Source organism: Mchenga conophoros, linkage group LG6 (assembly GCF_057382185.1).
Source record: "Mchenga conophoros isolate Kocher_MC1m ecotype Shallow Benthic linkage group LG6, M_conophoros_male_GT1.1, whole genome shotgun sequence".
Taxonomy (NCBI): domain Eukaryota; kingdom Metazoa; phylum Chordata; class Actinopteri; order Cichliformes; family Cichlidae; genus Mchenga; species Mchenga conophoros.
Genome location: NC_140531.1, coordinates 36,673,330 through 36,686,100, shown reverse-complemented (window position 1 = coordinate 36,686,100; position 12,771 = coordinate 36,673,330). Strand labels below are relative to the sequence as shown.

Sequence of the window (12,771 nt, the reverse complement as noted above, 5' to 3'; positions counted from 1 at the left end):
TTTTTTTCAATTCCGTTAAGTTCAGTTGCAATTAAGTGTACGTAGTGCAATTAAAATGATTTAAAACATTTTAGCATAAATAAAAAATCAGATCATGGTTTGCAAGAGACATGGTAGAAGTAGAAGATTAATTACTTTACTTTTGCTAATAAATGTAATTAGAATTGTGATTGGCACACATGCAGCCACACAACTCTGAAATTGGTAACATGTCTTAGACACACAAATATAATGGCACACAGTCCTTTTTTATGTATTTTACATTCAATATAGTTACATTCATTTTTTAATTTCTTTCTTTTACTGGTGCTTGAGGGTCCATGTGGCTGCTGAGGGTTGCTGGTGCTATGAAGAGCAAAAATTGTGTTCTGGAATGCCGTGCAGTTATATACAGGAAGTGTTGATCGCTGATTGCTGACTCATCTTAAATTTTCTTTGACTTGTGAGATGCATTTTTTGCTTAGTCTTGTGTTTAGTTTTACTTATTTGAAGTAACTATGAGACTAACTGTTGTTTTTGTTTCTTCACTGTTAAATAGTTTGTTAGTATTACTCTTATGCATCAACCTGGTCTCATCAGCCAGTATTCAAATCCCCTTAATTTCTTGTGTGTTAGATCAGATTTATTTTGTACAGCAGTTAGCTTCAAGTTATGTGAAGTTTTTATTTTGACTGTAGTTTAGTTCTGTTCATTTGACTTTTTTTAAGTGCCCAGTGTTAATTCATTTTGTATATTTCTTTTTCATTTTTAGGGTAAATAAAACCCATTTTTTTCAACATACCCACCATGTCCTCCTATCTAACACACTTCGTTCTTTACACGAATTCTAAAGTACCTATTTAGGTTTACTTCTCTCCTGATTTCAGACATTCATTTGAATTTTAAGATATTGAAAGGCTTGGCAATATAGAGCATCTTTTAGAGCATCTTGTTGCTCAAAGGGACCAAAGACAGAATATATATGTAGCTTAGTAAAAAAAGAAAGAAAGAAAAAAGAAAGAAAGAGGAAACTGTTATAAATACGCAGTTCATAAAAGATAAATATTGCAAAGTTAAAAAGAGTTAAATGTATGCTTTGTTGTGTGATGCAATCCATGATTAAAATGATAAGAATGTAAAGGTTATATTTATTTTGTTTAAAAAAACGTGTTACTTTGATAATTCAGTTTTGTCCCAGTGGAGGTGAACTAGACACAAGTGCAGACGTGTGGCGTCTCGGAGCAGGCAAAGTGAGACGACTAGAGGAGCTAACGCAGAAGCGAGAGGCATCCTGTGGTGATTTAAAGCTACAGTTTATGACTGCAAACTAGAGCTGGGTGATATAAGATTTTTTCATATCACGATATGTTTTTTTCATTTCAGGCGATAACGATATCTATCATGATATAAGCCAAATAACTAAATTTGTAAGATTTAAATGTGCCATTGCTCACAAGTAAAATGTGAAATAATCAGCAGCTTGTTTTGATTTAAATATTTATTTCCCATAATAAGTTAAACAGGGCAGATGTACTTAAGGAAAATGAAACTTCAGTTTCAGATAAATAGAGGCAAATATTGCAAACTACACAAAAGGCAGCCGCTAAAGCGTTTAAGTTTGAAAATAGAACAAACAAAACAGACTAAATTGTCAATTCCACTTAGAAACAAAATATTAATTCTAAAAATAAATCTTAGTTTGTTTTACAGAAGAACAGACAAAATTGACTAACTAACTTTTGTCAATATCAAATGAACTGAGAACTAAATGGAAATTCTCACTCTCCTTGTTGTATAGCTTAGCTTTTCAAACAGTTTTAAAATAAAGATGCTAACAGAACATTCTTTAAATCCTAGGTACACATCCAAGGTGCAACATATATATATATATATATATAAAAATAAAACTTTAGTCTGACAAAAGCCTACAGGTTGTGGGACAGGAAGACAAGTCTATCCACTGCTTCAGGCTTTAAAGCGGCCCTGTGGCAAGTCACAATATTAGCCCCTGTACTAAATACCCTCTCAGAGGGGCTGCTGGTTGCAGGGATGCACAGGTAGCGCTTTGCCAGGCAGCTAACTCTTGGGAAGCTTCTGTCGTTGATTTTCCACCACTCAAGTGGGTCCATTTCACTGTCTGCATCAGGTGCCAGCAAGTACTTTTCAAGCTCCTTTTCAACTGTCTCCTTCTCAGTGAGCCCTGTGCTGGTGGGGTGGGATTTCTTAAAGAAGCTGCCCAGTGACTTTCTCTGTTTCTTCTGGGTTGGTAGTACTGCAGCAGCTCCACCATCTTCTGTTTCCTCCGTTCCAGCTGAAGTGGACGGGTGCTCAATTTGCCCCAACATCTCAGACACTGCTCTCATTTTGATGGCATCAACGTGTTCTGCATTAATGTATTGTACTACATCTACCAGGGTTGCAACATCAAGCAGTTCATTTGTAATCTGGTGATTGTACTTTTCATCAAGGTATGTCATGACTGTCATCTTAAGGTCTTTTGTAAGTTGTGTTTCATCCTCAGATGGTTTCAGAATCTGTGTTCTGAAAAGGTGAAGCATCGGCTTGAGGTAGGACACACTCACGTAACACTCTCCAGAAAGTGAATCTGTGAATTCCAGTAGTGGGTTCAGGGCCACATGCACAGACTCCAGAACATCTAGATCTTGCCAGGAGGGAACCAAGTGCCTGGTCTTCTTATCTGCACTGAGGACCTGAGAGATAGCTTTATGTTGCTCCAGAACCCTCCCAACCATTTTTTGGCGTGAGCCCCACCTGGTGGGTGACTCTGTCACTAACTTGTGCTGGGGGAGGTGAAGCTCCTCCTGAGCAGCAGCCAATTCCCTTTTCTTCTTACAAGAGAAACTGAAGGCGGCCACCACTCTCTTACACACGGCCACAGCTCGCTCCACCCTCTTGTCTTTGCCGGCTTTTTCTGTGGATAAAAAGGTAAATAATAGCACATATTAACCTCAGAAATTAATTTAAGATTTTTGATTTTTTTTTCAGTCACAAATAAAATTCACTGCCCTGAAAACCCACTTACTTGCTATGATTGTACTTTTTTTTTATTGTACTTTTACTTTTTTAAATTTTTCTGACAGACTGTCCAAATTTTTTTTTCTTATATTTAAAAAGGTGACAGAGGCTGGTGTTATCAACATCATTGTTATATTTGACGTTTTCATCACTTGTTCTTTTTGTCTTGAATTGCCCTATTTGGTGGAATCATAATTTAATGTTCTTTATAGGAAAAAGAGCTGAGGTTCTGTATTAGCCAATTGGGATCCTGATAGAATCCCAAAATTCTAAATTTTATTTGGCACATTTTGTCAACTTGATTTACACTGAAGAGTGACTGAATATTTGCCTATTATGCATGCCAACAGCAACTGTTACTTCAAATAAATAGGCTGACATGAAGAATATTCTTTCTGATGTTTATTTTTTAACAATAATCATGGAAGTGATTTAGATCTCTAGCTTTTAATATATTTACATGGGCTCAAAAACACAATTAAAAAAGGCATTTTTAATTTTATTCTGCTTCCCAACTTACCGATAGCTGAGTGAAGTCGATGTCCGAAGCACTGCAGCCGGGTCCAGTTATTCAGGGATGTGGCCTTCACTATATTTGTCCCACTATCGGTTGTGATGCAGACTTGTTTGTCTTCACTCAGTCCCCAGGATGCAAGCGCTTCTGACAGTCCTAATGCAATTACTTCACCCGTGTGGTCGTCGGGAAGGTAGGCAGTTTGAAGACATTTGCTTTTCAGATTCCAGTCTTGGTCGATATAGTGGGCAGTAAGGCTAAGGTAAGGTTCTGACGTGCGACTTGACCACATGTCAGATGTAGTAGCGAAGAACGATACAGTTTGTAGCTCCTTCTCAACAGCCTCACGGCACTCTCTATATAGCTTTGGAAGCGCTGTCTGAGAGAAATGTTTAAGTCCAGGGAGTTGGTAACGAGGATCCAGTACCTTAATTAGCTGCTTGAATCCTTCATTTTCGACCGTGTTTATTGGTAGCATGTCTTTAGCAGGACAGTAGGCTATGGCATTCGTTATGTCGCTATGTCTCTTAGCTTTTTTGTCATATGGTAAGACGCTGGAGAAAGCCGACTCAATTGACTGTTGCTGCTTCGCAGGGATTCCCCTGGTTGTTTTCGATGACAAATTAGCACTTTCAGTCAGAGATTGAGCGTGCTCTAGTGGGTGGCACTGCTTCAGGTGATGAAAAAGGTTTGTTGTATTTCCAGACTTAGTGGGAACATGCTTTCGGCACAACTTACAGTGCGTGCTACTCTGTTTTTTGTCAGACTTCAAATAGCCGAAATATCTCCACACTACGGAACTTTTCTGGCCCTACTTTTCGACAATCTCTTCGGCATTCGAACCGTCATCCGTGTTCTCTTCGGTAACGTGGTCACCCGAGCTCTCGGTCGATTTTTCTCTACTTGGTACACTCATTTTCTCCATTACCCGGTCGACACGGTGGTTAGCTGCTTCGCAAACAAATACGCACGTGCGGCTTGGCACTTGTACGTAACAAGGCACGTGACGTGGATTGGCTCTGTGCTACTTAATTTGGATTGGCTGTTCCTTTTTTTTTTTTTTTTAAAGAGGAAGAGAGAGAGATGAGGTCTATCGCGATAGTTGTATTTTCCTATCGAGAAGAAGTTATATCGCAATACATATCGTTATCGTTCTATCGCCCAGCTCTACTGCAAACGTTTTGGGTTGTCGGTTAGATAACCCAGGAACTATTTGGCATTGCAAAGCAGCGAATGTCGACCTGAAGTCTGCTGCATGGAAGTTTACTGTTTATTGATAAAGTGGTGGCTAACTGGCAGAACATCCAGACTGTGAGCAGCTAGTTGCCCTGTTTGGACATTTTGGTGGCCTGAAAGTGGACAGCAAACACGCAGTGCCCAAAGTGGCCCAGACACACCCCATATATTCTGCAGCTGTTCTTGAGAGCTTCTGCGCTGCTTCGGAGTTGAGGCCTGCTTGCCAGAGTCTTCTCTGCTGGACACGTGACTTTCCAAAGCTACTACCCCGTTTGTTTACTTCAGATGGAGCGAAGTGACCATTAAGTTTGGGGTCACAACGATCCCCAGCTATGATTCAGTCCTGCGACTTTTACTTTCCCTTATGTTGTTTTAACGGCTTAAAATAAGATAGTTATTGTTAATTGATGAAATTACTCTGAAATTTCAGTTGAACAACTAAACAAAAGTGGACTTTATTTTTTTTAATTAGAATCAGTGAACAGACACTTTTAAGTTTAAGTACTCAGTAGGTTCATTTTGTTTATGGTGAAAAATATTTGCGTATTGCTATGAGATGTAAGTCATTCAAGCATATGATCCTAGTGCATTATTAATTTGTATTTATTTTCTGGGGGTAATTTAAGTTACATAATCTTGAGTTTCAATTCATACTGTAATAAGAGAAAAGAACCCAGGGCCCCAATCTACGTCATTATAAATATATGGTAGATGGGCCACACACACTTATGGAGTTATAGCATGGAAACAAAGCAAAATTACCAAGCATACACTGCAGGCAGACCGATATAACTTGCAAAGCATGCACAAATTGAAAAACAAAAAGCTTTCCAAAGGTGATAAAATAAAGATGATTTGAAGAAAAAGAATGATGTAATAAGTCCTTGAAGAGGGAAAAAAAAAAACTTAGAAGTCAGAAGAGCTTTAATTGAATGACCTGCATCCAACTTCTTTCAAAAGTCTGGGTTTCATAAAAATGGATATTGCATATGTCTGAGTAAATATATCTATATTTGCTTGACATTTTTATTTAATGTGTTATTTAATTTTTTTTTGTTTAATGCCACGAATAACCTTTTTTTCTGTCGTGTTGATTCTGAATAAGATTATGAGTGACTCGGGCTGACACTGTAGCAGGGGTTGTCATTAAAGCAACTATCATTTTCATCCATAAACGCGACAAGACCGTTGTGCATTATGTGCCCTTTGTTCTCACCAGGTGACATCACATGTGGAGCACAAGTGCCTGGAACCAACGCTACCTCAGGGCAATCCCCAAAGGCCTTTTGTTTTTTTTAACCTCCAGAAACTCTCCTGCTTGGCCTGACCTACTCCCCCTCAGGTATTATTCATTTTCCTTCCCCCTTTTCCCCCCTCTTTCATATATATAGGCATGTGTATGTACACATAGGGTTTCTATACAGGAACACTTAATACTTGATATACTATATGACTGCATCTAAATATATCTGTCACGGTTTGCCGGGGCAAGCCGTGTGGAATATGAAATAGGACCCAAAATGCGGCAGCTCTGGTGCAGATGAGTGTTTATTTACAGGGGTGTGAGTACAAACAGCGGTGGCGACAAAACATGAAACCGGAAACCTAAACTGGGTAAACTAATAAGACAAACCAGAATGAGGATGCAGGGAGGTCCGGAGAAATACATACGGGGAGACGCAGGGAGACCGAGGGGAAACAACACAGACGAACCAGCGATTACCAAGACAGAAAATACAACTTAAATACACTCAGAGAACACAGGGAGATTACACACAGGTGGGAGACACAGCTGGGAGTGATTAACATGACGAGACCAGGGAGGCAAACTGAAAACACTCACATAAGACGCAGACCTTCACAATAAAACAGGAACACACGGGGGGGAACAGGGTAAACACCAATTAGAGAACAGAACCAAAATCGCGAAGAGAAAACACAAAACGCTGGGTCAAAAGGACCCAGGATCATGACAATATCACTGTGCGTGCTGTCATTTTTATAGTTCATGATAGAATCATATGGGTAAATGTTTTACGTAGTTTGTTGTTTGTTTTGATATGGGGAATGTGTTGAATGTTTCACTTTACAAGGATTACAAGAAATTATTTATGGTCCTTTTTATAATTTAATGTAGAGTGGCTCACCAAGTTTATGGATTGTTATAAACGCATTTTTATTAAGACAGTAAGAGATTGCTACTGTAAAATATCAATACATCAGTATGTGCATGTGTGTGTTTGCCTCTACAATCCCAAGAAACTATAACTCTCATTAGTACCATAGTGGATATTATTCCTCATTCTGCAGCATAACATGGAACTAAAACTAACGAGGTTGCCGAACGGATGCTAGCCAAAGTGCAGTACCCATTTACATTGACACTCACACAGATACACCTCCACATACGTCTTAGTTATTGTTGACTTTGTATTGTGCTAAAGACAATTTCAAAATGTTTTTTCCCATGTTTTCAATGCACCATGCTGTGTTTTGTCTCTTTGTGCTTGACTTGTGCAGAGTGTCTGGACATGAATGAAGCCATTGAAACACTGTTTATCCGAGACAATAATGGCCACCTTAACTCCCACACAACTGCTTCGGGACAGGAAGCACCCCAGTTCAAGAGTTCTCAGCATGAGAGTCAAATCCCATGTAAATACAGACATTTAATTGGTGCAGATCGCCTCAGAAGTTGTCTGAATGTGAGGGCACATATTTACGACCCTTAGAAAACGGTCACGGGGTTTTTACAGCCTGAAGCAGCCAAGAGGAAGTGACGTAGCGTGAAGAGGACGAGCATGCGCAGTGAGAGAGAAGACGAGCGGAGCAAAAAAAAAAACACACGTGTCCGGACGAGGGAGGACGCTAGGAAAGACCCGAACAAAGTGTAAACTAGGGGTTAGCGAGACAGTGTACGGTACCGCAGCGAGTCTAGGCTGGGTTTCCGTCCGTGTATGAACTCTGATTCCGGCTACAGCGGCCTTACGGGTGCAGCGCCGGGGCGAAGCGTCAGCGGAGATAGCGCTAGCCGAGGGGCTAATCGAGAGCTAAGGGCTAGCGGCCGCTCCCCTCCAATCTGCCTCAGTTTCCCGGCGTTACCGGTAGAGTTTGACGGTGAAGAACGTTTAGAAAGCGAGACAGCACGGCCGGCTGTCTGGCGAAGGACCAGCGAGTTTCCGAGAGAGGAGTTGGGCGGCTTCGCTTCGCCCGGCCTGGGGACTGCCGTAGCTCCGATAGCCCGCGGGACCGCCATTTTGGGCCTCAACGTCCCAAGAAACACCCCACCACACCGGCCATAGGGCGCCAAGCAGCCGAGTGTCTTCTGACAGAGGTGGAGGAAAGCCTCCAAAGGAGTGCTCTTGGGAGGTGTCGCACAGTCCACCTTAAGATAGGGGGGGGTGGACACCACCTGCCTCTGGGACACGGGGTCAAATGTGACGGCTATTACGGAGTCCCATTTCCGTAGGTGTTTTGGGCCACAGGAGTTGAAGTCAGCAGACTGGATTGAGCTCACAGCCGCAAACGGGCTCGATATTCCTGTCTTGGGCTGCTTGGAGGCGGAGGTTGAATGCGCCGGGAGAGTGGTTGGTAAGAAGTGCATTTTTGTACTCACCGACACTCACCCTCAGGTAGACAAAGCTAATGGGCTCCCAGGGATTGTGGGGATGAATGTTATAGAAGACCTCGAAGCGCTCTTTATCGCAGATGGGGGTCGCGTCCACATGGATCCCCACGCTCCAGACGAGACAGAGGCCACCATCCGTCGGTTGATAGCCCGAGCGAGGAAGGAGTTCCCGCGCACAGGTCCGGGTGGCAAAATCGGGTTCGTCAAGGTGGCTGGCAGGGAACCCGTTATCATCCCCCCGAGGAGCGAGAAAGTGGTGGAGGGCCGTTGCGGGGTCTCACCTAGGGTTGAGTGCCAAGTGCTGGCAGAGGCGGCAAAAGAGATAGAGCTGCCGCGGGGACTGTTAGTTGCCAACACTATTGCGACAACCAGTGGTGGAAGAATCCCTCTCAGAGTGATGAACACAAGCGAGAGGGCTGTCAAGCTGATGCCAAGAGCCAGGCTTGCCGTTGTAAGCAAACCACGAGCTGTGCTCCCCAAAGAGGTTGTACGGGTAGAGGAGAGAGGGGGGGCACTCGTGGTTAAGCCGCTGGGTCAGGGTGAGAGTATAGCGACAGGTGGCGAGGCTGGGCAGTTGCCGGTCCCTGTACAGGCTAACACCCGGGACCTCACGGAGCTACAGCGTCAAAAGCTTTGTCGGCTGTTAGCCCAACACCAAGACGTATTCTCGGCAAGCGAAGTCGATTACGGCTACACCACCACGGTGACACACAGTATCCCCACCGAGGCACCCCCAATCAAACAGAGGCACCGAAGGGTCCCACCCCATGTCTTTCAAGAGTTTAAGAGGCATGTTCAGGAGCTCGTTAGCCAGGGGATCCTTAAAGAGAGCTCCAGTCCATGGGCCTCGCCTGCGGTGGTGGTTATTAAGAAAGATGGAAGTGTTCGATTCTGCTGCGATTACAGGCGGCTGAACGAAGTGACGTGCAAAGATGCCTACCCACTTCCCCGCATCGAAGAGTCGTTGGATGCGCTTGGCAATGCGCTGTTATTCTCGACCCTGGACCTGACCGCAGGCTACTTCCAAGTGGCCATGAGCAAAAGGGACAGGGGAAAAACGGCGGTTACAACACCATTTGGCTTGTTTGAATGGACTCGGATGCCATTTGGCTTGTGCAACGCCCCAGCCACTTTTCAGCGGCTGATGGGTATGGTACTGGGGGACCTCAGTTTTGATATACTCCTTGTCTACCTGGATGACATTATAGTCTTCTCCCGGGACTTTGACAGTCACTGCGAGAGGCTCGAGACAGTGTTCGAACGTTTGAAGCAGCACGGGTTGAAGTTGAAGCCGACCAAATGCTTCCTTCTGCGGCCGGAGGTTAAATTCCTTGGCCACGTGATTTCTGCTAAAGGCGTCCAGGTAGATCAAGAAAAGGTCAAGGCCCTGGAGGCATGGCCGGCTCCAAGGAGCGTGCGAGAGGTGAGGCAGGTGCTTGGATTCATGAGCTACTACAGGCGGTTTGTGCCAAGGTTTGCACAGTTGGCCAAGCCTCTGCATGCCCTGGTTGGGAAAGGGTTGAAAAACACGTCGAGGGGCACCCAGACGTTTGTTTGGACCGGTGAGTGCCAGGAGGCACTGGATGAGCTGAAACGGTGCCTGGTGTCCCCTCCAATCCTGGCCTATCCCAACTTCGGCCTACCCTTCATATTGACCACAGATGGGAGTCTGCACGGACTCGGGGCTGTGCTCAGTCAAAAACAGGAGGGCGTAGAGCGTGTGGTAGCCTACGCGAGTCGGGGGCTGAGAGGCTCCGAGAAGAATGACAAGAATTACAGCGCATTTAAACTGGAACTTCTGGCGCTTAAATGGGCTGTTACCGAGAAATTCAGGGACTACCTGATGTACGCCAGGTTCACGGTAGTCACGGACCATAACCCGCTGCGCTACCTGGCAACGGCTAACCTGGGGGCTGTCGAACAGCGGTGGGTAGCACAACTCGCTGAGTATGACTTTGAGGTGTGTTACAAGCCCGGGCGGCAAAACACGAATGCAGACGTCCTCTCCAGAATCCCTAACCAAGAGGAACCCGAGCAGGAGGACACGGGCAAGGACTTTATCAAAGTGGGCCCAGAAGAAGTGCGTGCGTGTCTGTGGCCTGCTAGGTTGGAGGAGGATGGTAGGGCTGATCTGAAAGCCAGAGTGCAAGCGACTGCTGGGAAAGCTCTTGGTGGGCACAGCTGGGAGGAGGTCGAAGTGGCTCAGAAAAACGACCCGGTCGTCGGGCCCGTGTATCGGGTGGTGGAGAGGGGCACGGGGATGAGCCATGCCGATCTCCACGCGTTAACACCTGACGCGAGGCGGCTTCACCAACGGCTTGACCGCCTTAGGCTTTATAAGGGTGTGCTGTATAGGCATGTCAGCAACCCTCGTGATGGGGAGGAGATCAGGCAGCTCATTGTCCCAGGGGCCTTACAACGTAGGGTATATGAGAACCAGCATGAGCATGGGGGGCATTTCAGTGCAAAGAGCACCCTCGCGGTAATGAGAAGGAGCTATTACTGGCCTACCATGAGTAGAGATGTTCAAGATTGGGTTCAGCAATGCAGGCGGTGTGCATTGGCAAAGGATGTCTTTCCCAACCACAGGGCCCCCATGACCTGCAGCAATGTCACCGCACCCCTGGAGGTCCTTGCTATGGACTATACGGTGCTAGAAAAGTCTTGTGGGGGATACGAAAATGTCCTTGTCCTTACAGACATGTTCACCAGGTTCACCGTTGCCGTCCCCACCAGAAACCAAACTGCTGAGACGACAGCAAATGCTTTGCTGAAACATTGGTTTACCTATTACGGGTGCCCGGCCCGGTTGCACTCCGATCAGGGGAGGAGCTTCGAGGCTAGTGTTATAAAAGAGCTGTGCAGGGCCTATGGGATTGCCAAGAGTCGCACCAGCCCTTACCATCCGCAGGGGAACGCGCAGTGTGAGAGGTTTAATAGGACCATGCACGACATGCTCAGGACACTGCCACCAGAGAAGAAGCGGGATTGGAAAACGTACTTGCCAGAGTTGGTTATGGCCTATAACTCTCGTGAGCACTCTTCCACGGGTTATGCGCCCTTCTATCTCCTGTTCAGGAGGGACGCCAGAATGCCCTTGGACCTCCTGGGAGGGAAAGACATGAGGGAACCAGAGGCGGACAATCTGGACGACTGGGTCCGGGACCACCATGAGAGGCTTAGGACCGCGGTATAGAGTGTTACTGAACATGTGGGTTAATATGTGTTATTCTGTGTTTGTTACAGGGATGAACTGCTTGAGTCGTCGCTGGTGTGGCAGGGTTTAGCTGGGGGGAAATGTGAGGGCACATATTTACAACCCTTAGAAAACGGTCACGGGGTTTTTACAGCCTGAAGCAGCCAAGAGGAAGTGACGTAGCGTGAAGAGGATGGGCATGCGCAGTGAGAGAGAAGACGAGCGGAGCAAAAAAAAAAACACACGTGTCCGGACGAGGGAGGACGCTAGGAAAGACCCGAACAAAGTGTAAACGAGGGGTTAGCGAGACAGTGTACGGTACCGCAGTGAGTCTAGGCTGGGTTTCCGTCCGTGTATGAACTCTGATTCCGGCTACAGCGGCCTTACGGGTGCAGCGCCGGGGCGAAGCGTCGGCGGAGATAGCGCTAGCCGAGGGGCTAATCGAGAGCTAAGGGCTAGCGGCCGCTCCCCTCCAATCTGCCTCAGTTTCCCGGCGTTACCGGTAGAGTTTGACGGTGAAGAACGTTTAGAAAGCGAGACAGCACGGCCGGCTGTCTGGCGAAGGACCAGCGAGTTTCCGAGAGAGGAGTTGGGCGGCTTCGCTTCGCCCGGCCTGGGGACTGCCGTAGCTCCGATAGCCCGCGGGACCGCCATTTTGGGCCTCAACGTCGGCGGTGTTTGGAGTACCCTGCCACCCAGACGACGCTCCGGATGTTCACCCTGCTTCAGCGGGCTGTATGTAAAAGCTTCGCCTACCCGTGAGTTCATCACACCCCATTTCAGGAGGGGCAAAGGTACTGTTTCTGTGTTTTTTCTTTGTTTTGTGTGGACCGGAGAATGGACATTCTATTCCGGCTGTGGAAGTTCTGGACAGCCTAACAGACTGTAACTCCGGTTAACGACACCTACCCCTAGAACTATCTGTCCGTCCCACCCCAGAGACAATTTACTGGATTAAACTGTAAAGACTGAAATGTTCTTTTGGTGTGTCGGACATTGTAAATGATGCGTTGGGACTGTGTCAGCCATTTTAGACTGGATAATTGCTGTGTTAACTTTTACTGTTCTTCTGTATTGTGAGTGCTTTCTCTGTGACTAGGGTGGGTTGTGCGGAGTCGAGGACTCCTAACACTGGGTCCCACCAGTCTGTTTTGATTTATTTTACCTCATTTTATTTCTTTC

At 45.8% G+C, this 12,771-nt stretch overlaps 2 protein-coding genes across 2 annotated transcripts; one reads left to right on the top strand and one right to left on the bottom strand.

Moving 5' to 3' along the window:
• Positions 1 to 1,904: 1,904 nt before the first annotated feature.
• LOC146573214 (E3 SUMO-protein ligase ZBED1-like) lies at positions 1,905 to 4,454 on the bottom strand. The gene is made up of 4 exons (XM_085278523.1): positions 4,345 to 4,454; positions 3,536 to 4,131; positions 2,562 to 2,911; positions 1,905 to 2,306 (listed from the first exon to the last, which is right to left on the bottom strand). Exons 1-4 carry the CDS (start codon positions 4,452 to 4,454, stop codon positions 1,905 to 1,907), a joined length of 1,458 nt encoding a protein of 485 aa, XP_085134649.1.
• A 3,979-nt stretch (positions 4,455 to 8,433) lies between these two features.
• LOC146573213 (retrovirus-related Pol polyprotein from transposon 412) lies at positions 8,434 to 11,589 on the top strand. Its single transcript, XM_085278522.1, has one exon. The coding sequence runs from the start codon at positions 8,434 to 8,436 to the stop codon at positions 11,587 to 11,589; it is 3,156 nt and encodes a 1,051-aa protein (XP_085134648.1).
• Positions 11,590 to 12,771: the final 1,182 nt, after the last annotated feature.

Bases quoted from the DNA above. Each gene is read 5' to 3' on its own strand.
- LOC146573214 (XM_085278523.1), bottom strand. From the start codon at position 4,454: ATGGAGAAAATGAGTGTACCAAGTAGAGAAAAATCGACCGAGAGCTCG. The intron at 4,132-4,344 runs GTAGGGCCAGAA...GAAAACAACCAG, and splicing joins GCCGAAGAGATTGTCGAAAA to GGGAATCCCTGCGAAGCAGC. The intron at 2,912-3,535 runs GTAAGTTGGGAA...TTTTATCCACAG, and splicing joins TCGACTTCACTCAGCTATCG to AAAAAGCCGGCAAAGACAAG.
- LOC146573213 (XM_085278522.1), top strand. From the start codon at position 8,434: ATGAATGTTATAGAAGACCTCGAAGCGCTCTTTATCGCAGATGGGGGT.